This window comes from Chinchilla lanigera, unplaced genomic scaffold (assembly GCF_000276665.1).
Source record: "Chinchilla lanigera isolate Chin_1 unplaced genomic scaffold, ChiLan1.0 scaffold00028, whole genome shotgun sequence".
NCBI classification, from domain to species: domain Eukaryota; kingdom Metazoa; phylum Chordata; class Mammalia; order Rodentia; family Chinchillidae; genus Chinchilla; species Chinchilla lanigera.
Genome location: NW_004955429.1, coordinates 12,803,893 through 12,830,469, shown reverse-complemented (window position 1 = coordinate 12,830,469; position 26,577 = coordinate 12,803,893). Strand labels below are relative to the sequence as shown.

General features: G+C 56.3%; 1 protein-coding gene across 2 annotated transcripts in view; it reads left to right on the top strand.

Annotated features, from left to right (window-relative positions):
- Fbln2 (fibulin 2) overlaps positions 1-26,577 on the top strand; it is an 88,619-nt gene that overhangs the window by 50,075 nt on the left and 11,967 nt on the right. The window contains exons 4-11 of one of the 2 annotated variants that reach the window (XM_005386977.2): positions 13,297-13,408; positions 14,167-14,296; positions 17,481-17,661; positions 20,089-20,298; positions 20,782-20,895; positions 21,719-21,820; positions 23,360-23,500; positions 26,326-26,460. In XM_005386977.2, the coding sequence (XP_005387034.1) occupies positions 13,297-13,408; positions 14,167-14,296; positions 17,481-17,661; positions 20,089-20,298; positions 20,782-20,895; positions 21,719-21,820; positions 23,360-23,500; positions 26,326-26,460 (1,125 nt within the window). The remainder of the gene's footprint in view (positions 1-13,296; positions 13,409-14,166; positions 14,297-17,480; positions 17,662-20,088; positions 20,299-20,781; positions 20,896-21,718; positions 21,821-23,359; positions 23,501-26,325; positions 26,461-26,577) is intronic. The other variant, XM_005386978.2, reaches the window with a different exon arrangement.

Here is a 26,577-nt window from a genome sequence, read left to right as displayed (position 1 = left end):
TTTGTCGTGCAGCTGCTCCACAAGCTCTCCCAGCTGGTCCTCCCTGTGCTCCGTGCTCCCTCCAGCCGCTGCCAGCCGTCAGCAGAGGCCCAAGCCGCACCCTGCGGAACAGGCAGGGTGCTGTCCTTACTGTGTCCACATGCCAGGGGCCCGCACTGCACAGGGCCTGCCTGGTGCCAGGTGTCTGTTAATTCCTGTATGAGCACTGGTCCGCGAAGCCTCGGGATGCTTCTTTTGACACTTCCGGAAGGGGGCTGGGAGCCACCATTCTGCCCGTTTCACAGTCAGGGAACTGAGGCCCAGGGAGGGTCGCCGGCCTGTGGCAGGCAGGGCAGGGCAGGGATGCAGGCACAAGCTTCGGGAGTGAGAAAGCTGGGGCAGTAGAGAGGCTCGCGGGAAGAGCCACAGGGCGGATGGGTGCCAGAGCCCAGTGCCTTGAGCCCAGGGACAGCAGCTGCCCAGCTCTGGTGATCGCCCGGGGGCTGTGGATGCCTAGCATGGCCCATAACTTTGGATCTTCCAAAAGAAGCCTGAGATCTGGAATTGCACGCAAAAGCTCCCAATTTGTGCATATTGGCAATTAATGCAGATATTTCAAGGTGCCAGCAGAGCATGCAGTGGGCACAGACTCGCTGCTACAACTTAGACCCACAGAGCATGCGTCTCCCCCGCCTCCTGCCTGATTATTCCACTAGGTGACTAGGACCGCACAGAGGGCCAGGGCGGGATGAGGAGCCGGGAGACTCCGGAGTCCTGAGCTCCAGCCCAGCGTTTCCTGCACAGGCCTGGCAAGAGCTGAGGCTGCGGCTGCAGTTGAGGCTGTAGGTGGAGAGCGGCAGCCTTGTTGCCCCCCAGGGCAGCCTCCTTGGGCAGTGAAGGGCAGGCTGTGTAGCGAGAGGGTGGCTCTGGGCTCTCCGGGGGAGCATGGCTGGTGCAGCTGGCAGGAGACAGCTGCTGTGCTACCTCCAGGCATGGGTGTGGCCATGCTTCCTAGAAGGGGCAGCCCAGGCTCCTGTGCAAGGGCTGCTCATGTCGGCGTGGTGGCGTGACCAGTCCTCACAATTCCTGGTGCATCACCGCATGGTCCCTGGAGCGGGGATACAGGAGCAGAGAAGCTCGGGATCTTGCCTGAGGTCACTCAGCCATCAGGGACACAGCAGGGTTCTAGTGGGGCTCCTGGCGTCCTAGACCAGCTTGTGGCCATCGGCAGTAAACACGCTGTCCCTCAGGGTATGGGGTGCAGAGCTCACTACCCCGGCCTCTCCTGGGCACCTCTGGCCATTGTGACCGCTTCCCGGGGGCTGCTTGTCTTGCAGCGTGCAGGGAGACGGATTTATTTTATGGGGAGGCGCAGGGAGTCGGGTGGGTCAGTGCCTGGTCAGGGTGTGGAGCATAGGTGTGGACACAGCCCCAGGTATGGAGGGAAGGTGCTGGGTGGTGTCACTGGGAGTTTGGTTTAGGAAGAGCCCCACTCTGGCCCATGGCTCCCCTTGGGGAGCCCTGCATCCCCAGACTCACAGTCTCCAGACCACCGCCAGTGCAGGAGAGCCACACTGGCGCCTGTGCCCCGGGCACCTGCTGTCTCTTCTCCGGGCAGCGGTTTTTGAGGGACCTCCTCCTGGGGCTGTGCAAGAAGCCGGTCTGGGCGGCAGTAGTACCTGTTCCCTGTCTGCCTCTGGGAGAAAACAACAGTCCAATTATTTCATACGTGATGTTGCTATTTTTATTTTTTAAATAAGTCACTACTTGTCACAACATGTTAAAAAATATGTGGCAATCTGGAAGTGTAGTTTTGTAGCAGAGCTCTTCCCAGCATGCAAGAAGCCCTGGGTTTGATCCCCAGCACCATACACACCAAAAACGTGTGTTTACATCTCTCATAATTAAATCCTAGTTAAATATCTCTCATTAAACTGTGTGCACAATGACCTGGGGTTTGCATTAAACTAGAAAGGAATAAATGGTGCAGAGAATTTGGTCGTGAGATTCATCTATAAATAATGCTTACCAAACACTACGTGGACAAACGGAATTCCATCCAACTACAGTTTGTGCCGAAGTAGTTTCTTAATGAAGGAGGATTTACAGAATTCAGGAAGGTGAGGCCTGTTCTTCTTCTGTTCTTGGGTCCTCTGACTGCTCAGCCGCCTCCTCTGTCAATTTGCTAGAGCAGCTGGAAGCCGAGCACTGGGGCTTGCATGGAGCCCTCTTCAGGAACTGCGGTTCTGTTGTTACAGCACCACTGGCACCCTGACCCACAGCAGGCAGCTGGGATGGACCCACGGGGGCTGTCTGAGGAGAGGGGCTCAGCGAAAAGTCCCAACCCTGTTATTGTCCAGGGCTCTCTCTTCTTTGAGACCCACACACACATATGTGTGCATATGGGTATTAAGTGCGTATAAGCACTTGTCTTGGTCCTCGGTATCTGCAGGGAATTGTTTCCAGGGGTCCCCTTGAGTACCAAACTTCAAGGAAGCTCAAGCCCCTGTATATGATCATAGTACTCATGCATAACCTACACATATCCTTCCATGAACTTTATATCCCGTACACAGGGCAGCCAGCCCTGGACAGCTGGGAAGTTGGCCCCGTGAGGCCGTACATTTTTAGCATTATGTGATTTTTTGGGGCATTTTTCATGGTTGACTGCAGGGTGCTCAAACACTGATGGGGCAGAGGGGCAATGCATAGGGGACAGCAAGGTGCAGCGCTGACCCTGTGTCCTGTGCCCGCCACATGCAGTGGAATGGGTTCCTTGTGGGTTGGACTTCACACGTGCCCGTGACTCGGCACATCGCTGGAACGCAGCAATGACTGGTATTTCAACTCACACGCGTGTGTGCCTGTGAAGACAGGTGTTTATTAAGTACACATATCAGCTTTCTTATTGAACTTTATAAAAGTTAAAACAATGTTTTTATCAGTCCATGTTTGAGGATATATTGTTTACATTCCTTGGGTGGAGCTGGTCTGTGTGCAGAGCACATCTTCATTTCTTTTTTCATCCTTTCCCCTCCCCTCCCTCCTTCTCCCCTTCCCCTTTGACAAAGCTCTATCTTCCTACTTCCTATCCTGTTATCTTGCTCTTTATTTATAATTTGGTTTTCTCATATGTGGTATGTATTTCAGCTTGTGTGTCTGTGATTTATTTCACTTCACATTATGGTCTCAAGATGCACCCATCCTCGTACAAGTACTGAAGTGTATCTTCATGGCAGAGTAGTACTCCATGGTGTGTAAACATTTTCTCTATCCATCCATCTGTTGATGGCCATACCTCTTCTAAGATTTAGCTATTACGATTGTGCTGCTGTAAATATGGGTGCACATCCGACACTATCATATGATGTCTTTTACTCTTTGGGGAAGATTCCTAGAGGGGAATAGCTGGGTCAAGTGGAATTTCTTTCTTTCTTTCTTTCTTCCTTCCTTTCTTTCTTTCTTGCTTGCTTGCTTACTTACTTACTTTCTTTGTCTTTTTGATAGAGGGTGTCATCACATAGTTCCAGTGGGAGGGAAGATGAACTATGCAGTTCAGGCTGGCCTTGAACTCACTCTGTAGCCCAGGCTGGCCTCAGATTCACAGTGTTCCTCCTGCCTCAGCCTCTTGAATGCTGGGATTACAGGTGTGCACTACCACACCCAGCCAAGTGGAATTTCTGACTTAGATTTTTTGAGGAATCTCCATACTGAGTTCCATAGTGGTTGTACTAGTTTATATTCCCACCAACAGTGTAGAAGGGTTCCTTTTTCCTGACCTGTGTTGTTTCATAAAAAATTTCAATAAGTTAAAATAGAAAAACTTTTGCAACTTTTATACATTAACTATATTAAATATTTTATACATGGCTCCAGATAGTTCCTCTTCACTCGGGCAACCCACAAATTTGGACACCTGTATTTCACTCACCTTTAAATTATTTATAATGGCTAATACAATGCATATGCTATATGAATACTTGTTATAATAGATTGTTTATGGAATAGTGGTAAGAAAAACACTAGCACAGGTTCAGTACAGATGGCATGTTTTTTTCAAATATTTTTCTGTACTGAGATGGTTGAATCCACAGATATAGAGCCAGTGGGTGTAGAGGGTTGTGTAGATGCTTACATAGTGTACATGCATGCATGCAGGGTACACACCTGTAAATAGCATGTGTGCATGCTGGAAACACAATCTCTAAAAAAATGCATTGTCCCACTATATTGCCACAGAGCATTATCTTACACATAACACAGTTATCATACGTTCATATCTCTTCACTTGTCCCCAAACTCTATTTTGTAGCTCATTCCATAAAGGTAAATAGGGCCTTTAGTTTATGTAGGGGAAATAGATATAACTCTCAGCCTGTTCGATATCTGATACACAGAGTTTGTGTTCCCCAAAACCAAGGAATGAATTTTAAGGAACAACAGAGGTTAAGAGTAGGAAATTTTGAGGGAGAGAGACAGCTCCTGAGAGACAGGAGGGGACCCAGGTGGGTTGCCCGTGAGCCCACTTTTTAAAGAGTTTTATAGAACACAATCACGAGGTGGGTGCAATGTGGGTTAGAGCTGTGATCAACCAATAAGACTGTAAGTACAGCCGCTTAGGTAATATTGACCCAATGGGGAAGCAGGTCACGTAGCAAATGTACGTGGAAAGAACAAAGAATGTTTTAGGAAGGGGTAGGTCTCGAGGTTTTGGTCACCCACTGAGGTGATTGTTGTCTGTATAGACTTGATTGGACCAGGCGCTGCCCCTTATCTTATCCCTTGGGGAAGCAGGTAGGGCCTGTCATTCCATCTTTATCTTGAGGTCTGGCCTCCAACTGATGCGCCTCTGGCCCCCGTTGTAAGGGGTTATCATCTTTTCTATCGACTCTCCCCGGGGCCCACCCTGTATGACTGCCTACATTATTCCTACCTAACTTAGCTGCCTATAGTAGAAGTATCTCATTGAGGGTGATTAGCTATTGCTTGTTTACTATTAATATCTCCTGGGTTTGCTCCTTTCTGCAGGTTTCTGCTGAGGCATAATCTACACTCTCTGGGGTGTCTTGAAACCCAGAATCACGTAACTACGCCTTTTAATGCGTGGTCTTGGTAGACCGGCCCGGTGAGTTCATCTTCCCTGTGTAACCCCCGGGCGCTGCACCCGCCGATCGAAACCATGCCGAGATTCCAGCATGTCCAGTTGCCCCTTCCCAGGGAGCTGTCATCTTCCCTCCCTCTGGAACTCAGTGGGCCCCTGCCTGTCGGTGAATTCGTCCCGGTGGGAATGACCACCACGATCCTGGCTTCTTTAGCATGAGATAAGGTATCCGCGACTCCTCAGAGCAGTTGCATTTGCTGCTAACACAGTTAATGGCACTTAAATTGCACACTGCAATTGCAACTGTTCCGGTGTAGGAATAAATCAGTTTGTGGAGCTACCTTGGTGCTGATACTCAGGTCATTTTGAGTTGGGGCCACAGCGGGTGCCGTGGTGGGAGTGATCCTGTGTGCGTCTTCGGAGGCCTGGGCATTCCTGGGCCCCTGCAGTGGACCCACGCATCAGAACGGGTGTTTAGGGGCTGGGGATTTAGCTCAGCGGCAAAAGCGCCTGCCTGGCAAGCGCAAGGTCGTGAGTTCGGTTCCCGGTACCGGAGAAAAACCAAAAAAAAAAAAAGAACGGGTGTTTGGTATTAGCAGATTCTGCCACACACATCAGTGCCAGTCCCAGCAGTGGGTGCGATTGCTGGTCGCCCCGCACGCCGGCCAGTCCTGGGGACCGCTTTGCCTTTCACAGAGGTCTCCCTCGTGGTTTTCACATGTTTCCTCCGAAGTTAGGGTGCCGAGTGCGGTTTCATCCAGCTGTTGTTTCCTGTGACATATTGTTGCCCTTTGCCCGTTTCTAAGACTAGGCCTCTCTGCCTGATGGCGGCTGGTCCTGGAGAGCAGCTGGTCCTGCTGGTCCTGTGGCTTGTAAGTGTCTTATCTTATCCTGTCTTCCCACTCACTTGGTGCTTTTTGATGAGTCTATCACAAATGTCGTCATATGAGGAACACAAACTCCTGACTCCAGTGAACTCCTAATTACTCATCTTTACTGGGAATTGGACTCAGGGCTTTTGTACTGAGCTACATCCACCTTCAGCCCTTTTCTTTTTTCTGTTATATTTTGAGACAGAGCCTTGCTAAGTCACTAAGCTGACCAGGCTGGGCTCATACCTGTGATCCTCCTGCCTCAGCCTTCCAGAGTGCTAGGATTACAGGCGTGCACCCCCACTCCCCACTGATCTTTACTTTTATGTTAGTGCATTTTATGTTCTGTGTAAGAAATCTTTGTCTACCCTCATGTGTTTTCCTGATGTCATCATATTCTAGATGGTTTGACCTTTTGTGTTTAGATCCTTTGTCCATCTGGAGTTTGTTTCTGGATATGGTGTTGGGGTCACAATTCTTTTTTCAGCTGGGCCTCATGGGTAAGACGCACATGTCTCCCTTGGAGATTCATGCCCAAGCCCCGGTTTTACTTTATTTCAGTATTACTTGGGTTTTTTTTTTTGAGACAGGGTCTTGCTTTGTAGTTCAGGCTGGATTTGAACTCACTATGTAGTTCAGGCTGGCCTCTGAACTTTCAGCGATCTTCCTGCCTCAGCCTCCGGGGGCTGAGCTCACAGGCATGCACCACTATGCCTGGCCTCGCAGTCCCAATTTTAAAACAGTGCACTCCTCGGTGCTGTGCACCGGCCCTGCACGCCTGGCAGCTTTGTCCCGTTCACGTCAGACTGGCTTGAGATGAGCTCTGACCAAGAAGCTGATATGTGAAACATATAGACCTTTTTTGATCGTCCTTCCATTTCTGTGTGGGGGTTTTTCTTCTGGATGTTGGCACATTATATTTTCCCTCTAAGACTGTTGGAAAACTCAATCCCCAGGTGGTGTTCTGGAGGAGCTGTGAAACCTGGCCTCCTTGGGGATCTTGGGGCCACTTTCAGATGAGGTGGCAGGGATGGGGCTGAGCGTGTGGCGCGGCCGGGGCAGAGGCTCCTTGAGGCCGGGCCCACCCTTTCCTGCCTCTGTCTGCTCACACCCTGTCTGCACCCTTCCTGGGCATGGGCCCAGCGACTTGGGCCCTGCTGTCTGTGCCGCGGGTGAGGGTCATCTCACAGAGTAAGTGTCCTGCCCGTGGCATCAGGCAGGCCACCCTGCTTCTCCAGGGCGCAGTTCTTTCAGCTGGGCGGTGGCCAGACCCCCAGGCGCAGGGGCTTTGGGCAAGTCCCCGCTGCCCACAGTGTCTTCCCGGGTCTGGGTGCCTTGCTTGGTGAGGCTTGGTTCTAGGTGGCCTCAGCAGGAGAGGCCGAGTGACAGTCCCCAGACACACCAGGGCGTTCACCCCAGAGCTGACCGTAGCATGGGTGCAGGCTGGCATCTAGCTGCTGGCTGCCAAGCCCAAGGTCAGGGGGTCCACAGGGGAGGTCGGCGCCTCCTGGGACAGCATCCGTTGGTGCCAAGGCCATGAGGGGTCTGCTGGGGACTGGGAAGACACTGAACGCCCACGTGAGCGGGCAAGGTGACAGGAGAGCCCGGCGCTGAGGGAGCAGGGGAGGCCGCCCGTTGGATCCATGAGGGCGCCCAGGGCTGAACAGAGGGCTCGCGGGAGCCCAGCCCAGCGGCTCCTGCTGCTTCTCGGCCATCGTGGCCTGTTTCTGGGATCCTAGAAGACAGCGGAACCCAGAACTCTGGCTTCCATGGACCTCCTAACCCGACGAGGGCACCTGAGTGGCCGAGGAAGGCACCACCCGGGGCCATCAGGTGCCCCCCGGGGGACGCCTGTGCTGGCAGAAGCTATTTTCACACTGTTTTCTCAGGGCCCGCAAACATCCTCTTCAAACAGGGCCCCAGCCAAGGGAGGCGTCCCCATCCCCTGCCAAGTAAAGGTCCCTCCGCAGCGTTCCCTAAGGTGGAATTCTTCAGGGCTCGGACATCAAGCAGAGGGGCCTGGCCGGCAGGTCACGACCCCTGGCCAGGATTGTTTGGGAGACCCATTGTCCTGGGATCAAAGGGGTAGAAGCCCTGGAATTCCGGAACCTTTTTTATAAGGGAACAGTTTTATAGGCCCGGGTTCCTGAATGGGTAAAACCTGCAGATGATAGAAACACGTGCAGAATACAAAAGGGGTAAACAGAGACAGTCAGTTTCCTTCCTCCACGGCCAGTGCTGGGCCCCTTCGCAGGACGGTGGCTGTGATGGGGTCTTGGGTCTCCGTCTTGAAATGCCCCAGGCCGGCCACACGTTCCTCCCGAGACTCGGTTCATCTCAGTGCAGCGAAGTCCTCGCAACACCTGCGTGAGATCGGATGGCTCGCACGTCAGTTCTTTGCTCCGGCACGGAGGCTGTCTCTGGAACCTCTGCTGGCAGAGGGGCAGCAAGCGTGGGGCCTCCTGTTTGTGCCAGGGCAGCGTTGTCTCCCAGCAGCGTGGGAGAGCGAAGGGCTGGACCACAGGTTTCTTACTACACTGAGGTGCAGTTTTTTAAATCCACAGCATGGCATTCCCAGTGACTGGGCGAGCAGCTCTGCGGCATTAGTGTTGTGAAGCCGTCACCACCAGCCAGCTCCACACACCGGAGCTGTCCCCATCCACACGGGCCCCCACCCTCCCCCAGCCCCTGGCACCCACTTTCCTGGGCCCTCTGGACGTGGCCTCTCCGGGGACCTCCTGCGAGGCGAGTCCTGTAGGATCTGTCCCTGCGTGCCTGGCTGCTCTCCCTGAGCTGGCTTCCTTTCCGAGGACAGTCTTGGTCTTCAGTGTTCGGCTAGTTTTCTGGGCATATTGCCGCCTAGAGAATCTCGTCTCTTGTTTTCAACTTCACGTGACAGGCAGTGCCCAGCGTCCCCAGGACTTGCTGCTTCCTCCAGTGCGTGCCTGTGTGACTTGGGTGTGTCACCCTCGTCGTGAGGGCCTGGAGCCCAGGAGGCACAGTCGTCCTGTACCTGCAGGTGACATCGCTGCCTGTAGGCGACCAGGTCTCCCTCTGTGCCTCAGGGAGGGGAGCGTGAGGTCCCCTGGACTCCACCCTCGCCCTCTCCCACTGGAGGGGTCCAGGTGACCTAGGGGAGGCCAAAAGGCGAGGCAGAGGCCCCTAGGCTCCTGCTGCTCCCGGGACAGTTGTCCTGTCGTCCGTTGCTGGTGGATTCACTCGTGTGCTAGGGGACGGGCTCACATTTGTCGAACCCCTCCGGTTTGCCACACCCCGAATCCTTCAGAGGTTATTTGGCCATTTCACAGGCGAGGAAGCAGAGGCTCAGGCGACAGGTGGCCACCCATGTCCTGCAGCAGGACGCTGGACCCCTGTGCTCAGAGGTGACGGCGACTTACGGGTAGAAACTGCCACCTACAGGCAGCCGATGGGGTGGACAGGCGCAGGCCTGGGTCTTCTGGTCACTTTCCTGAGGTGGCCTGGCCTCCCCCTCCTCATACGTGGGCGGGGACCTGGTCACGCGGACTGTGGGTGAGATGAGCTGATGGCAGGAGGCGCTGTGCGTGCCACCACCGGGACTTGCTGACACTGCCCATCGTGTGCCGCCCTGTGCTACCCTCGAGGGACCCTGAGGTGACGCGGCTGACTCTTGGTGCCCGAGACCCTGCCCGGGCTGGTGGTTGGAACAGGTGTGTCCTCTGGTAGGGACGTTGTAGAGGGAAAAATAGGAAGCCGGGGAGGCAGCTCTCGCACTCCGGGGTGGCGGTGAGTGGTTGGCTGCTGGCCCATGGGTGCAGGGGTGACGGCGGCACACGGAACCTGTCATTGTCACACTGTGTCCTCTACTGGCTTTCCAGTGGCATTGTGGAGCTCTCGGTGAGGAAGGGTGCTCACGGCCAGGGCGTGACAGAGGAGACTCAGTGGCGTAGTGTGGTGAGATTGGGGTGGATGTCAGTTCAGAGACAGAGGTCGGGGACCCTCGCTCTGAGAAGATGAGACTCCCCAAAAGAGGAGCTGCCTGGGAGACGGTGGCAGATGGGGTGCCATGATATGGCACATGCAAAGGCCCTGGGGTAGGAACGGCATGAAAAGTTTAAGGAGGGAATGGTGAGACTGAGAGAGAGGCCAGAGAACAGAGACGAGGTGTGTGGTTGTGGGGTCGCACCACGTGAGGCTTGTCAGCATGCAGGGACTTGGAGGGTCATTCCAGCACGTACAAGAGGTGGCGGGAGGGCAGGAGCAGAGCAGAGGGTCAGGCGGTGGGGGCCGAGCAGGGGAGAGGTGGTGCCCTGGGATGTTCTTTGGAGGTGAACATCCCTTGGGGGACGGGTTGGAGAACTGGCCTAGGAGGGACCTGAGGGTGCTGAGCTCTTTGCTGGCAGGGGAGCCTGGGGAGCGCAGGAACCGTCGGGGGGCAGTGCCCTGCCCTGGAAGGCTGTGGGGCCGTGGGGGCCTCATGGGTTGGGCTTTGGGGACCCGGTCTCCCACGTGTTGGATGTAGCTGGCAGTTCCAAGGCGGCCTCAGTACCAGTCCCCACTCTTACTCCTCGTGGGTGGCCTTCCCGGCCGGGAGTCTTAACCCAGGGCCCTTTGTTTGGAAATGAGGGAGGCCTGTGGGAAAGACCAGGAGAGAATGGCAGGAAGTCTGCCAGTGGGGGCTGAAGCCCTGCTTCCCAGCAGGGGTGGGGCCGGAAGAGCTCTCCGTTCAGTGCACACAATAGCAGAGCCGCCTCAAGGGCTGCTGATGGTGAGATGCACGGAGGGGACCTTCAGGTGGGGCTACATCAAGGTGCCTGTGCCACAGGTGTGGCGGTGCTGAGGCCTGGATCAGAGGGAAAGTGGGACACTGAGGCTGGGCCTTGCAATTCCTCCCTTCTTCTGTAAAACCAGAGTCACAACAGACTCAGAAACCTTGGGCCTGTGTCCAGCCCGTTGTGAATACCCAGTCCATCTTAGCGGTGCTGTCACCTGGCGTGGACGTCCACCACGTGTCATCTGGCCAGGATGCCAGGACCTGTTACCACCCTGATCTCTTTAAGGCAGCCCTGGCAGATCCCGAGGGAGGCGTGAGAAGCAGAGAGAGCCTATGAGAGAGAACACAGTGACTGGGAGTTCCAAGACCAGGAGCAGACCGTGTCTGGGGGTGAGCGCCCCACGGCTGGAAGTATTCAAGCCAGAGTGTGACAGGCAGAGTCAGCGTTGAGTGGCGACATGGCTCTCAGTGGCTACAGAGACTCAAATCCCTAGTCTGGCAGCAGCAGCTGGAGGTAGGGCTGTGCCAGGCATCCAGGCCGTGTGCCAGGTTGAGGGTGTCTGTGCCACCTTAGGTTCAGATGGTGAGCATTGGTTCTGCCTCCTGATACTGCAGCTTCTAAGGTCTCAGCAACTCAGCAAATACCCAAGGTGGGCCCCCCAGCCCCTTCAAGGCCACGCCCCCAATGACCTCACTTCCTGCCACCAGGACCCAGCAGGTAGAGGTCCCACAGCTTCCCAGGATGCCCCTGGCCTCAACACATGGCCTTCGGGGCGCAGTCAAACTCCACACCATCACACTGGCCCTGCTGTGCTTGGCGAACACCTTCATCGTACCTCAGAAACCATGTCACCTAGTTCTGTCTCGGAGCCTGTTCGGGTCCCTCGATCTCCTTACCTTTTTTTTCAATGCTTAGAACTTTAAAGTGCATTTTTTATAATAGTAGAGAAAGACCTGCTCCCCCACCACCTCTCTCTCTCTCTCTCTCTCTCTCTCTCTCTCTCTCTCTTCTTTTTGGAAGCTTTCTTGAATATTCTTGTTATGGTTTGAATCTGTGTGTCCCCCCAAAGCCTCAAGCGGCCAGGCTTGAGGGGCAGGCTATTACAGTTTGAATATGGGTGTGAGAGCTGCACCTGCTCGGGAGTGGATAGTTTGCATATGTAAGGGACAGGAAAACAGTGCTTGGGGCATTCCTCCCCCATTCCGCCCTGGTGTGTGGTTGTTGCTTAGCTGTGTGCTGCCGCCCTGAGATGCAGCCCTCTGCCACGTGCCACTCTGCCTTATAATCTGCCAAGTACGGATTGAAACCTCCACAAACTGTAAGCGAAATAAACCTTTCCTTCCTTAATTTTGGGCGTCAGATATTTTGTCCCAGCAGTGAGAAAAAAGTAACTAAGACAATTCTTAGGCATTTCTTCACTTTTTGCATGGATGTCAGAATCATCTCAACAAGTTTTGTAAGAAATTATGCTGGGACTGTGATTAGAACTGCTTTGAGGCTGAAGATTAAGTCTAGGAGAATTGACATCTTTAAGGTACTGAGATTCTTTGTTGGTTTTTTTGGTACTGGGAATCAAACTCTGGAGCTCGTGCTTGCCAAGCAGGCGCAGGTACTGAGTTTCTGGGGCAGATACATGGTGTGTACTTAGAATAAAGCCTACTGTTATACCCATTAGACCATCGAATGTTTTTTTTTCACGTACGTCAAACATCTTTACCGTTGATTTATTTCTAGGTTTGTGTATTTTGCAAATAGGATTTTCCTATGTCATTGTTTCTGAGATACAAGGAAGCCACTAATTTGAGCATGCTGGTTTTATTTTTGGCCATCATGTTAGAATAACAATTGTTCATTAGCATTAATTTTAATACCTTTTAAATTGTCATTCCTTGGGTTGTCTAGGCCTTGCACATGCTAGGCAAGCACTCTGCCACCAGCAATCTGAGTTTTAAGACGTTCTCTCCCGTCTGGTTTCTCCCATTTCTTCCAATAAATTTCCTTGCTGAGTTGGCGGGTCCTTTGCTGCTAAAGCTCCTCCTTCCCTCTCTCCCTCTCCCTCTTCTTCTCTCTGTGTCCCTCCCTCTTCTGTTCATGCATTTGTATTGGGTATTGGGCCCAAGGCCATTGCACTGGGCTACATCCCCAGCCCCTTTTTGTTTTTTATTTTGAGACAAAGTCTTGCTGAAAGGAGGGGCTTTAGCAGCAAAGTCTCCCACTGACTCGGGGGAGCCCCTCTCCCCACCTTGGCCTCAAACTCGTGATCCTCCTGCCTCAGCCTCCTAAGTAGCTGACTTTACAGGTGTACACCACCCTGCCTGGCTATCGCTGCTGTTTTCTTACCTCCTGCTCTGCCTTGGCGACTCAGATTGGGTTCCTTGAAGCAAAGCCAGGGTCTCAGGAGTGGGGGTGGGAGCTGGAGGGGCCTCGGCCCTGTTCCCCCTTGAGTCTGCGGTGGGCCATGCCGCTCCCTGGCTGTCGCAGCCGGGTGCACAGCAGCGGGGGCGGGGTCCCGCCGTCAGTGAGGGTCGGGATCTGGCCTCAGCCCTGGAGTCCTGGGCCGAGGCCTCCTCTGCGCCTGCTGTGCCCGCAGGCTCCACCAAGGACCTGATCGAGTCGTGCTGCGCGGCGGGGCAGCAGTGGGCCATCGACAACGACGAATGCACAGAGATGCCCGAGAGCGGCGCCCAGGGCGACGTGTGCAGGTGAGACGCCCGAGGGCACATTTGGGGCAGCCCCTCTCCCCGCCTTTCTCCAGCAGCGCCACCTTTTCCAACCTGCTCATTTCTCCAGTCAAGGAGCTTGCAATTCCAGGAGGCTGTGTGATTCACCCAGAGCGCCTGGGCAGATTCAGAGTGCGTTTTCCAGGGCCCAGCCTGTGCAGCCTTCTTCGGGGAAATTTAAATTCTAACTCGCTTTCCTGTCCCTTACCCGCTCCCACCGACTCGGGGTCCTGAGGAGTAAGAGCATTCAGCATTCAGACCCCTAGATTTGGGCTTCGTAGCCTGAGTGTACACTTGTATCCCGCTTATGACGGGGAGCTCAGCACTTCCTTCCCTGAGCAATCATCCCCGGGATATGCCCACCTCAGGTGGCGCTGAATCCCGCGCCCCGTGATTCCTGCAACCCTGGCCTGGCTCGTCGGCTGCCTCTGTCCCAGGACAGCCCTGCCTGATGGCCTTTCTGGGGCTGGCTCTGCCTGTGCCAGTCTGTCCCGGCAGTGGGCAGTGAACGGTGCCTTCTCCCCTCGGCACTCAGAGTCGCATGGCTCTGAGTCCTAAGGGACCCAGGCCTGAGTCTTCTTGCTTAAGCCAAGAAACAAACCCACACCAAGTGGCGGGTTGGCACGTGCCCTGCCAGCCACGCTGGTCCACTGTGCCCGCGTCTTGGGCAGCATACTCTGCCTGTCCTCTGTAGTGTGGGGGCTGTCGTCCTCCAGCGGGGCTGATGCGCACCTTTGCAGGACAGCCCAGAGGCAATGCTGCGTGTCCTACCTGAAGGAGAAGAGCTGTGTGGCCGGCGTGCTGGGAGCCAAGGAGGGCGAGGCCTGTGGGGCTGAGGACAATGACACCTGCAGTGTGTCCCTATACAAGGTAAGTGGCCATGGCCGTGCTGCAGAGTGAGAGGGTCCCAGCACCCGCACAGAAGACACTGTCAGATGCCTGTTGGCCCAGGGTGTGTGGGGCACTTTTCTGGGCACTGGGGACGCAGCAGTGAATACCTGGTGACAGGCCCTGCTCCGTGAGCATCTCCATCAGGATGGCAAGGGAGGAACACTGTCGTGTGTTGTGTCAGGAGGTGATAGTGCCGTAGGCGACAGTGCCACAGAGGAAGAGCTAGAGAGAGGAGTGCGTAGGCAGTGACAGGATAGTTGGCCATGGGCTCACCAAGAAGGGGACCCTTGTGTGAAAGCCTGGAGGAGGTGGGAGCGAATAGTGGAGAACGTCTGGGGTGCTTTCCAAGCAGAAAGATGATACAGCATGAGCAAAGGTCCTGAGGTCAGCACATTTAGCATGACCCAGGAGTGACAGGGAGCCTGCACGGCTGGGGTGGGACCAACGTGGGGAGCTGCAGGAGCTGAGGTCGTGCAAGTGACATGGCAGGTCTCGTCCATCACTGGCAGGACTGTGGCTTGGCCTGAGGGTGGGAGGTGGGTGCCAAGGAGAGTTTTAGGGCTGTAATCTGGATCCTCCCTGGCAGTGTGGGACCTGTCTTTAAGGCACTTCCTCCTGCATGGACAGGGGAGTCGGGACAGGGCAGAGGTAGCAGCATGAGTTGCAGAGGTAGGGAGTGGGGCGTGCCACCGTGGGGGTGGGGAGACAGGCTTTGGGGGTCCTGCTACACTGAGGTCTTGGGCCCAGAGGGGGACTTTGTGGACGAAAGTGGCTTGTGCTGGAGCTCACGCTGGCCTCGGGGGCGTCAGTTTGGTTTCAGGTGCAGGGAGCCTGCCAGAACCCTGGTTTCCTCTCTCACATGGGGACTGGAGGAGGGCAGGGATGAGACGGGGAGAAGTTCCTGCCGCCTTGGTGCTCTGCCTCATGGTCCAGGATGGCTGTGCAGCCTTCACCAGAGGCAGGAGAGGGCTGGAAGGGACTGTGGTCTCCTCAGCTCCTTTTTGGTGTGGTCAGATGCATGCGACATAAAATCAACGCCAGCACGTTGAAGTGTGCCATCCCGGGGCGCCAAGCACATGCATCGTTGTGCAGCCGGCACACCGTGCATGTTAGGCCTTGTCTGCCCATCTTCTCAAACTGAAACTGCCCCATTCAGCACTAACTCCCACCCCCAGCCCCTGGTACCCACACCCCGCTTCTCTCTCCATGGGTTGGGCCACTCTAGGGACCTCAAGAAGTGCAGTCACCCAGTGTTGTCCTTTTGTGACTGGCTGTTGTACTTAGCATAATGTCCTCAAGATTCACTTGGTTATCACATACGTCAGAATTCCTTTCCTATTTTCAAGTGTTTAGGAGTTGAGCCCAGGACCTTCACACTACACTAAATCCTCAGGCCTTTTTGAAATTTTGAGACAGGGTCTCACTAAATTGCCCAGGCTGGTCTCAAACTTGTGATCCTTCCAGAGTACTGGGATTGCAGACAAGGGCTATGGCACCCAGATAGAAGAGCCCACTTTTAAGAGCAGAAAATGCCTCTGCTTAGATCTCATTGACTAGGACTTAGTCAAGTAGCCGTCCAACCGCAAGGGAGGCTGGGAAATGTAGTCTTTATTCTGGGGAGGTCCGGTGCCCACTAAAAACCAGTAAGGGGGAAAATAGAGTTGGGGTGAACAGTGAGCTGTCTCTGCAGCAGAGGCAAGAGCAGACGGCTGGGGATTGTTTCAGGAGACCTTGGAGAAAGGGCCTGGTCCTGACTGGGGTGGAGGGGAAGGAGTTGAAGAAACCCATTCGTCCCGAGCCTGGGTAATGGTGACAGAGGTCTCTGCAAGGGGCAGCACTGGGGAGAAGATGTTGACTTAGGGTTTTGTCATTTTGGGGTCCATTTTTCCTGATGTTAGGAGAGGACCTTGTTGACAAGCGAGCATGAGATCCCATTTCTTTCTTTACGTTTATCCCTAGGCTGATTCCCAGCTCTCAGCATCTGCTCCTCCCTCTAGAAAATGGGGCTAGAAATCTTTGACTCTTGCGACGTGGGGAAGACCAGGGGCAATGCCAGGAAGGAGGTGCTGTGTCCACGGCAGGGCTTCAGTTGGAGGGAGGTTCCACCCTGGGAGACATAAGCCTGGAGCATCAGCTAGCTATCGCTGCATAACAAAGTGTCCACAGCCCCCCAGCTTATGACAGGCCCAGTGCACCAGTTTGGTCAGCTCTGCCCAGCTGGTCTCTGTGGTCTTGCTTATGTGGTGGCCATGAGCCATCTGTCTAACCCTGCAGCCTGTCTTGGGGGCCTGGTCAGCTAGCAGTCGTGCTGGATTCTAAGAAAGGGGATGAAAATATGCATGTTGGTCAGCTTTCTGGTACCATGACAGAATGTATGGCATAAGTGACCTAAGACCTCCCGCCAGGCCCCACCTTTCAAAAGTTCTACTGCCCTCCAGTAGCCCAAGCCGAGGACCACGCCTTCACGACGCCAGCCTTTGGACACCCGGATCCAAGTGTAGCTGTGTGCAAGCTGGCACACTGCTGCTTCTGTCTCATGCTGTTGGCCAAAGCAAGTCCTCAGGCACAGCCACTGTCATAGCACAGGAAGCTGAAATATATTGCAAAGAAGTGGACTCAAGGAGGAGGGGACAGTTGCGCCTCTGATCGCAGCCAGTCTACCACCATTGCTAAAAGAAACTAAACTTCATTTCTTCTTGCAAATATGCAGTCTGAGATGGGGTAGATCTGGGACCCAGGCTTCTAGTTTTCTTTTTAATCTCCCTTAGTGTGGAGCCTCCATCTTCAGGGATATTTTGAGGCCCTGACGGCTGTAAAAACTCCAGCTGTCATGTATGTGCTTCAGGAGGGAGAGGGGGAGAGCAAAACAGACAGATTTCGAAGTACAGTGAGTCCCACTTAGAAGCTCCCCTGAGAGCTGGGCATGGAGTTCCTTGCCTGTAATCCTAGCACTCTGAGAGGCTGAGGCAGAAGGTTGCAAATTTAAGCCCAGCCTGGGCAGTTTAACAAATTAGCAAGACCCTTTCTCAAAGTAAAAGATAAAAAGGGCTAAGGACGCAGCTCAGTGTGAAGGCCTTGAGTTCAGTCCCCAGCGCTGAACAAAACAAAGCAAACTACTGAAAACTCACCTCTGTAAATCTGACTCTACTGAGTCTTCCTCCAGCAATGCTGCGACTGCTGTGGCCTGGGGCTCCATGTGCGGGCTGAGGGCCAGCCGTGTGAGTCCAACCCCAACCTGGGCTACCCCTGCAACCATGTCATGCTTTCCTGCTGTGAGGGCGAGGACCCCCTCATCGTGCCCGAGGTCCGCCGGCCTCCAGAGCCCGAGGCTGCGCCGCGCAGAGGTGGGTGATGTCCTTCCTGGGCTGGAGCCTGGGGGTGGTTTGGGGAGGAGGGGGAACTGAATTTTGGGGGTGGTCCCAACCCAGGCTGGATTGCTGCTTTATGTTGGGGATCCTGGGCCTGTCATTGTCTGTAGCTTTAGGTTTGAGCTCTGCTCTAGACAGAGTTCTGTGGACTAGGACTGGACTCTACCTTGTTGATATGGAAATGTGGATCTGTTCTGGTTCTCTGTGTACCACCCACTCCTCCCACTGACCACCAGCTACCATCATTATCCCTCCACTTTCCACTCCCCACCCTCCTGTCTCTGTCCATTTATGCATCCTTTTCCTCCCCATGCATCCATCCACCCACTCACTCACCCATCCATCCACCCGTCCATTATCCACCCATCCACCCATCCACCCATCCACCCATCTACACATCTATCTGTTCACCCATCCACCCCCTCACCCAGCCATCCATTCACCCATCCATCCACCTGTCCAACTACCCATTCACCCACCTGTTCACCCATCCATCCACTCATCTATCTATCAACCCATCCACCCATTTACCCACTCACCCATTCATTCACCCGTCCACCCCCTCACCCACCCGGCCATCTACCCACTTACCCATCTTTTCACCCATCCACCCCATTCAGCCACTCATCCATTCATGCATCTATGCACTGACTTACTCACCCATCCAATTACCATCCACTCACCCACCCATCCACTTACCCATGCAATTACCCATCCATTTGCCCATCCCTCCACCCACTCACCCATCCATCTGTCCACTCATTCACCCACTGACCCTTTCATTCACCCACCCATGAACCCATCCATGTACCCATCTACCCAGTCATCGACCCACACATCCACCCACCCACATTCATATACCCGTCCTTCCGTCTTTTATCCATTCTCTTACCTGTCCATCCATCCATCCTTCTAGTCTTTCATTCATCCTCTCATCCATCCATTGTCTATCCACTCATCCATTCACCCACACATCGTTCCACCCACCCATCTATCCACCCGCCCATCCAGGGGACTGCTTGTGTGCTGATGAGAAGACCCAGCTTATGATCTAGAAGAATCTGTTTTGAGGTCATGTTGGGAGGAAATCCAGCTTCAGGGATCAGAAGGCAGATGGGCAGGCAGGGAGCAGGTAGGCCACATGGCAGGCAGCAGCAGGACCAGTGACAACACGTTCCTTCCTCCTGGGAGGAACTGCTGGTCAGTCTGGGCTACAGAGGTGTTGGCAGTAGGGCCAGGACGGCTGCTGAGTGTGAGCTGAGTCTGAAATGTGGGGGTATGGCCTGGCCCTGGTGTATGAGGGGCCCTGGGTCCAGTTCTACCTCAGCCTTCTGTGGGCCTGACAAGCAGGAACTTAATGTAAACACTGTCATATGAACCATGTTCCTCCCCCTTGACTCTGTGCAGCTGTTCTCTCTGGAGCTCGGCTGCCTGTGGCTGCTGGAAGGGCTGAGGTCTCAGGTGGCACAGAGCTTGGAAGGGCCGCAGGCCTTGGCTCCAGTCCTGGCCCTGCCCCTCCCCGCGATGTTTCAGAGAAAGCCTCCCAAAGCTGCTCAGCCCACCCTCTCCCATCTCTTCCCTGTGTTCTTCACAGCACTGGGAGCTGGGTTGATCCCAGCGGCCTGGTGCTGCCCAGAGCGGTGTACCCAAGGAAAGCCTGGGGCAGGGTTCTGATCCCCACCGATGGACCCAGGTTTGGTGGGTAGGGGACCCTCTGTGACCAGGTGACATCTCCCTATGTCACTGAGTCTGGGCAGTGAGAATCTGACTTAGCACCTTAGCAAGAGCTTGCTTGGGGACCTGGCCAGGGCCTCCTGCAGGGGACTCAGGTAATGAAGACTTGGACCCAGCTCTCATGGGTTCATTCTTACTACTGCAGTACTGTTCACCCATTTGCCCATCCATGCATCCATCGTTCCATCCATCCATCCATCTACCCATCCATCCATCCATCCATCCATCTACCCATCCATCCATCCATCCATCCATCCATCCATCCATCCATCCATCCATCCACCCATCCACCCATCCATCCATCCATCCATCCACCCATCCATCCATCCACCCATCCACCCATCCATCCATCCATCCATCCATCTACCCATCCATCCATCCATCCATCCATCTTAGTCTGCCCATCCATCCATTCATCCGTCTGTCCATCCATTACCCATTCGTCTATTAATCCACCCACTCATACATACATCCCTGCACTCATTCACTCTTCTGTCTACCCATCTATCCATCTACTCATCTATCTGTCCGTCCCTCCCTTCCTCCCTCCGTGCAGCCCTCCATCCATCCATCTTGCCTGCATCCTCACCACCCGCTGGACCTACACTGGTGTGTGGGGCTTGTGTGCCCAGCCACCTGCTCAGTCCTGAGCTCTGCCCCCCACCCCAGTTTCAGAGCCGGAGATGGGAAGCCGGGAGGCCCTGTCGCTGGGCACAGAGGCTGAGCTGCCCAACAGCCTGCCCGGTGATGATCAGGATGAGTGCCTGCTGCTGCCAGGAGAGCTGTGCCAGCATCTGTGCATCAACACGGTGGGATCCTACCGCTGCACCTGCTTCCCCGGCTTCGCGCTGCAGGACGACGGCCACACCTGCCGCCCAGGTGCGGAGTGAGCAGGGTGGGGCCTTCTGAGCTGGGGGATGGCACGGTGCTTTGCCACCTGCTGCTGCTCATGTTGGGACTGGTGCAAGGCAGCCACGGAGACTCTTGAGGCCGGGCGGAGGTTCCATGTGGAGCCCCGCAGCGCCAGGCTCTGCCCAGACCCACTGCGGCCATGCGGTGCTGTGGTGTTCAGCCCCGGAGCAGAAGGGGTGGATTTGTTTTTAACCCAGACACTCCTCCACCTGCTCCTCTCCCCTTCCTGCCTACCTTCCCCCCAGCCTCCTGTGCCCCCAAGGAGCTGTGAGACGGCTCTTACGTGAGGAGCATCTGCCCCCTGAGCCTCAGTTTCCTCTCTGTGATGTTGGAAGGGCTTCAGTGAAGCCAGCCGCCAGTGCCCAGTGTGGTGCCCGAGTATGAGAAGGGCTGGTGCCCGTGCATACCCGAGGCAAACTCCACCCTCTGCTCTGTGCTCTGCCCCGGCAGACAGGACAGCCCCACAGCCAGGGGCCACACGGGAGTCTGCGCCGGGACCCGGGCCAGCCCAGGCGGCCCCCAACACCATCCCGCTGCCCCTGCCACAGCCTAACACCTGCAAAGGTGAGCAGTGGGGACAGTGTCCCCAGATGGGGCCCAGGGCCACTGGCTGCGCCTGGACTGCTGGGTGCTGGCAAATGGCCCTGGCAAAGGGGTGCTTCTGCTGGGGGGCTGGTGGGTGCCCGTGTGTGCTGGGTGAGGAGAGGAGAACACAGCTGTGGAGGGAGATGAGGGGAGCCTGGAGCCTGGGTGTGTGGCCCCCAGAAAGCCCGTTGTCTGCTTTTTGCCTCCGTTCCTATAAAACTGAGATAGCGCGTCCTTGTTTGGTGAGCTGACGTGGAGGCCAGCTTCAGTAATGCATCCCTTGTCGTTCTCCTTTCATTCCATCCCTGTCTCCTTTTGTGCCGGGCTGGGGCTGGAACCAGGGCCTCATCCGACCTGCTGGGCAAGTGTTCTACCCTGAGCTCCATGCATCCATCCTTCCATCCATCCATGCATCCATCCTTCCATCTGTCAGTCCATCCATCCATCCATCTGTCAGTCCATCCAACTGTTCATCCGTGCGTGTGTGCGTCTGTCCATCCATCCATCCATCCATCCATCCATCCATCCATCCATCCATCCGTCCATCCATTTATCCTTCCATCCCTTCCTTCTCTTCTTCCCCTGTGCCTCTCCGCTTTCTGTCTCTTCCTTCTTTTGTGTCACTAGAGGAAGGGGTTGGGGCCTGAATGGTGGGGGAGGTGGGGCCCCAGGAAAGTGGTTCTTGCATCCCAGATTCTCCGTCTCCCTACGCCTCGGTTTCTGCCTCAGCCCCACGGGTCAGAGCCGGGGTGATGGGGAGCCACGTGGCCGGCTCTCTCTGATCCTGTGCTGCTCCCCCCAGACAACGGGCCCTGCAGGCAGGTGTGCAGCGTCATCGGGGGCTCGGCCATGTGCTCCTGCTTCCCCGGCTACGCCATCATGGCCGACGGCGTGTCCTGCGAAGGTGAGTGCCACGGGGCTGCCTGCTACCTGCGGTGGGGTCTGTGAGTGACAGGTTTGGCTGTGTGGCAGAGCCCTTGTCCCTCCAAGGTGGCCCCATGCTGCCGTGTCTGGGCCTGGGCTCTTCCCATCTCCTCGCTCTGCTCTTGCGGAAACAGTGCTGCTCAGGCTCGACTATGCTGAGCAGTCGAGCAGTCCTCCTCACTGAGCTGCACCCCGGCGCCCAGAGACCTGGGGGAGCAGATCCCCCCTCAGTGGCTCCAGTAGGACGGGAATTTGTGTTTCTGGCGAGGTTCTGGGCCACACTTCGCTTTGCTGCGTCCTTGTGTTGTCCCCGTCCATGGCGGGAGTTGGCCTGTGAGCACCCTGTCTCTCCGTGCTCCTGTCCCAGGTGGAGAAAGGGAAGGACGGAAGTGACACCCACTTGTTTGGGGTGACCCAGGCATGGCCTCCATCCCCTGCTGGGCTGCCGGGGGAGCCTGGCGAGGGGGTCTTAGCCAGCCTGTGGTACCAAGATGACAGAGGTGGGACGGGCCCTGGCGACAGTGCGCTGCCACTGCCATTCACAAAGAGGCCCACGTCCCTTCGGCCCCAGCGAGGTGGCGTGGTGTCCTCACGGTCCTCTGGGAGCCACGCCCTCTGCGCTGCACAGTGGTGCTGTGGTTGGGTGACGTCTCGGGCAGCCTGCACAGTCCCCAGCCTCTACCACCTAGTGACGGAAGGAGGCGGGGCCGAGCACGCCGAGGGTTCCAGTGTGGGCCAAAAACATGCTTTGAGCCCAGACGGGGCAGCGGACTTGCCCAGGACGCACAGCACAGGGGCCCACCCAGAGTCGGGGCTCTGATCCCTGGGCTCTGTCCCCTGCCACCTCCCAGGATCCTGAGTACAGAAGAGGGTGTCGTTCTGGGGTCACTGCCTTCCGACCTGGCTGGAGTGCCGTCTGTCCAGCCTGCCCCCCTCCAGGGCCCCGGCAGGAGGAGCCGCGGGCACGGGCAGAGGCCGCAGTGCGCCATCAGAGCACACGCAGCCCGCTCTGCAGAGGAGTCCGGCTCTCTCCGCAGTGTCTGAAATACTCCAGTGACTCCTCAGCTATAGCCGGCTCGAGTGTTTTTACAGCATTCCAGCTTTGGGGCTTCTCTTGCCCTGTCCCGCTCTGAGTGGGCCCCAGCCTCGCAGCACAGCACAGCACCTCCAGTGTGCACTCACACCCGAACCTGCCCCTGAGGCCTTGGGTGTGCAGCCCTGTGCCCTGGGTCCCTTACTGTCTGTGGCCGAGGGGTTGGTGCACAGCATGGGAGGGAGGTGGCGCCTGGTTCTGTGGCGCCGTGCGACCGCCCGAGGCCGCCTGCCTCTCCTAGCTGAGTCTCAGCTCCATCTGTCCTTGCTGGGGCTCAGCTCTTGACATCTTTGGGCTCTGCCAACTCAGGCTTGGGCACTTCCTGCCCGCTTTTGGGTCTTGGCTGGCCCTCTGTCACTGGCTGCCCCAGCGCAGGCCCCGCCTCTCTAACGGCCCCTCTGTTTTTCCTTCCGCGGCTGCCACTAGACCAAGACGAGTGCCTGCTGGGCACTCACGATTGTAGCCGGCGCCAGTTCTGTGTGAACACCCTGGGATCCTTCTCCTGTGTCAACCACACAGTGCTCTGCGCTGAGGGCTATATCCTCAACGCGCACAGGAAGTGCGTGGGTAAGCGAGGGCCCCACCCGCGCCCGCCAGCGTCACGCTCTGCGCTCTGCGACACGCCCAGCCCGCCGCGAAGGCCACATGCTAAAGGCTCGTCCTTTGCATATGAGCCCTCACACAGCTGGCCCCATGCTCTGTGTCACACCCGTGTCCTGGTGTCTTGTCCCGCTTGTCCTCTGGGAGGCTGCTTTCCCCAGGGACGTGCCTGTGTGTCTGAAAGTGCTCAGGGACGTGTCCTCGGCTGGTCACTGACAGGGCAGCGGGACGGGGTGCATGGGGTCTGCAGACAGGCGGCTCTGTGACCTGTCCTCTCCCAGCCGCAGTGTCCCCCTCTGCGAAGAGGTGGCTCTTGGTCCCCTCTGATGGCTGAGGGTCCCGGGTGCAGGACAGCACACAGCTCGTGGACAGCATGGTCCCCAGCTGCTCACGGTCCTTAGGTGCAGTTAGAATCTCTCCAAGGGTAAATGGATAACTCGCGGCTGATCCACCTGGCTTTGTCCCCCAGCTTGGTGGTGTTTGCTGAGGGACCCCAAGCTCCTCTCTGAGCCTCCACAGGGGCCAGAGGATGGGGACAGGGCAGAGCTCTGTCCTTGCACTGCCTGTGCCTGGCCAGGGTTAGCACTGGTCCCAACTCTCCACTCTATCTCTGTGCCCTTGGCTTGGGTCTCCAGGACCTCTCTGTGGGCAGTGAGGAGGCCCTGCTGCCCTCCTGGTTCTGGGCAACCTGATGCTGTCACAGAGGGGACATGAGCGCTTGTCCTCCACCGTTCTCAGATAGATCCAAGGTTGCAGTGTGCGGGACACAGGCAGAGGGAGGCATCTTCCCACTGGTGGCACCTGCATGCCCTTTCTGGAGAGGTGGAATTTGCACCTGTCTCTGAGGATGGTCGGGAAGCACAAAGGCAGGAGGCAGGGACCAGAGCCCGGCTGTCTTCTCTGTGCCCGGGGGCTGTGTCCAGCCCTGCGCTGTGGGCAGGTGGCCCGAGGTGCTGGCTGAGGCCCGGCAGAGATGCTTGCCCTAGGCATCCAGCCTTGGGCACAGCGCATGCCTCTTGACCTGTCTGCCGGCGGGTGGCAGCTCTTCCTGTCTGGGGCGGGTCTGTGATCTGTCTGGGAAGGTGGCCCTGCTGGGGCTTGTGCACCCCTCTCCCCATGCCCCATAGGCAGGCTCCCTGGTGGCCTGGAGACGAACCTGTGAGGTGAAGGGGGTCCCCGACAGCTGGAGAGTGGGTGCACAAGCCACAAGACACCTGCAGTCAGCACAGCATCATTGCGCATGCTCTCCTGTCTCCGTCCTTTCTCATCCTGCACAAACCCGCACACACCCTCATGTGCTCGAGGGACAGTGTTGGTGCCCCTGTTCCCGCAGCCCCCCCCCGTGCACATCTGCAGACAACTCCGGGGCTCCCAGCTCCTTAGCCTGGCAGTGACAGGAAAGTGGCCTTGAAGCCAGACTGCCTGAGTTCAAATCCTGCCTGTGCCACTTTCTGCTTAGAAGATGTCAAACAGGCTGGGTACAGTGATGTATGCCTGTAATCCCAGCGCTCTAGGAAGCTGAGGCAGGAGGATTGCAAGTTCAAACCCAGCCTGGGCAACTCAGCACTTTAGCTAAATCTAAGGAAAAAAAAAAAGAGAAAAAAGAAAAGGGATGGTTTGTGCATCTGTGAATGAGATGATGGTGTAGAAATGGAAGGAGCTAGTCCAAGTAAGCAAGTTCGCTAGTGTTTTGTCATGGTCATTATTCTACAAATATATCACACTGAGGCAATCTCCACAGGTAGTGAGCTCCTCATACCTGGAGGTGTGTAAGCCAAAGAGGGAGAGTAGTGGGTATGACCTCTGCTAGGGACTCCCCTGTCCTTCTACCATTTGTCTTTTTTGTGCTCTGCACTTTAAGGACTGTCTTGGTCCCTGGGAAAAGTGTTCCAGGTGGGCCCGGCTGCGGGAAGGTGCGGGGAACCACTCACCCTGCACAGGACGTGAACTAGGGGCAGGGTGTAGCTGGGGCCGGGTGCTCTAACTTCCATTCTGGTTGCTGCCTGTGATTTCAGTCCAGTAGAACAGCACCGCCTGCCCCTGTGAGCCTGGAGAGAGGGGCTGCGCTGTCTCTTGGCTCCTGTCACCCCCTTCATCTCATTCATGGTGGGTCTCAGGGTCCTCTGCCTTCTCCATATCTCTAGAACCAGACGGCTTCCCCCACCTCATCGTCTGCCTGGATTATTATCTTTGTGTAGGAGCGCTCAACCTCTGAGCTACATCCCCGGTCCTTTTATTTTTTATTTTGAAACACGAGCTCACTAAATTGCCCAGGCAGAACTCTGAACTTGTGATCTTCCTGCCTCAGCCTCCCTCAGTGCAGCAATGACAGGCATGTGCCACCATGCCCAGCAACCTGCCAGAGGTCCTCACAGAGCTGTTCCTGAGAACCCTGCCCACAGGGGAAACCACACCCCTGCTGACCCAGCTCTCCCGCGTCCTCCCCCTGCGCTGGTCAGCACAGCACTCCCGACAGCCGCCCCGTCCTGTGCTTGTGTATCTGCATATCTGGCCCAAGCGCGGCCATTTGTGTGCGTCTTGTTCACGGGTGCGTGCGCCCCTCTTGCCAAGAGGGGTGCTTGGCATTTCGCGGTTGCTTAAATCTTTGTTGGATGGAGGGGTGCATGGACAGGGGACCTCAGCTGTGCACTTGGCTCCCAACGGTGAGTACCTAGAGGGCAGGGCCAGCGCTCCCTCCTTCCTGATGGCCTAAGGCCCCCTGGTTGCTCCCGGCCACTGTCCATCCAGGAGCACCCTGCAGGCCTTGACGGTCAGCCCCGTTCTCCTTGCAGACATTAACGAGTGCGTGACGGACCTGCACACGTGCAGCCGGGGCGAGCACTGCGTGAACACGCTGGGCTCCTTCCGCTGCTACAAAGCCCTCACCTGCGAGCCAGGCTACGTCCTCAAGGATGGGGAGTGCGCAGGTGAGGAGGACCCGCTGGAGCAGCCGCCTGCCCGCTCCCTAGTTTACCCTACTCTGCCCTATGCCTGGCCCCTCCTAGTCCTGCCACCCGATCCCAAGCCTAGCCCCGCCCCGCCCC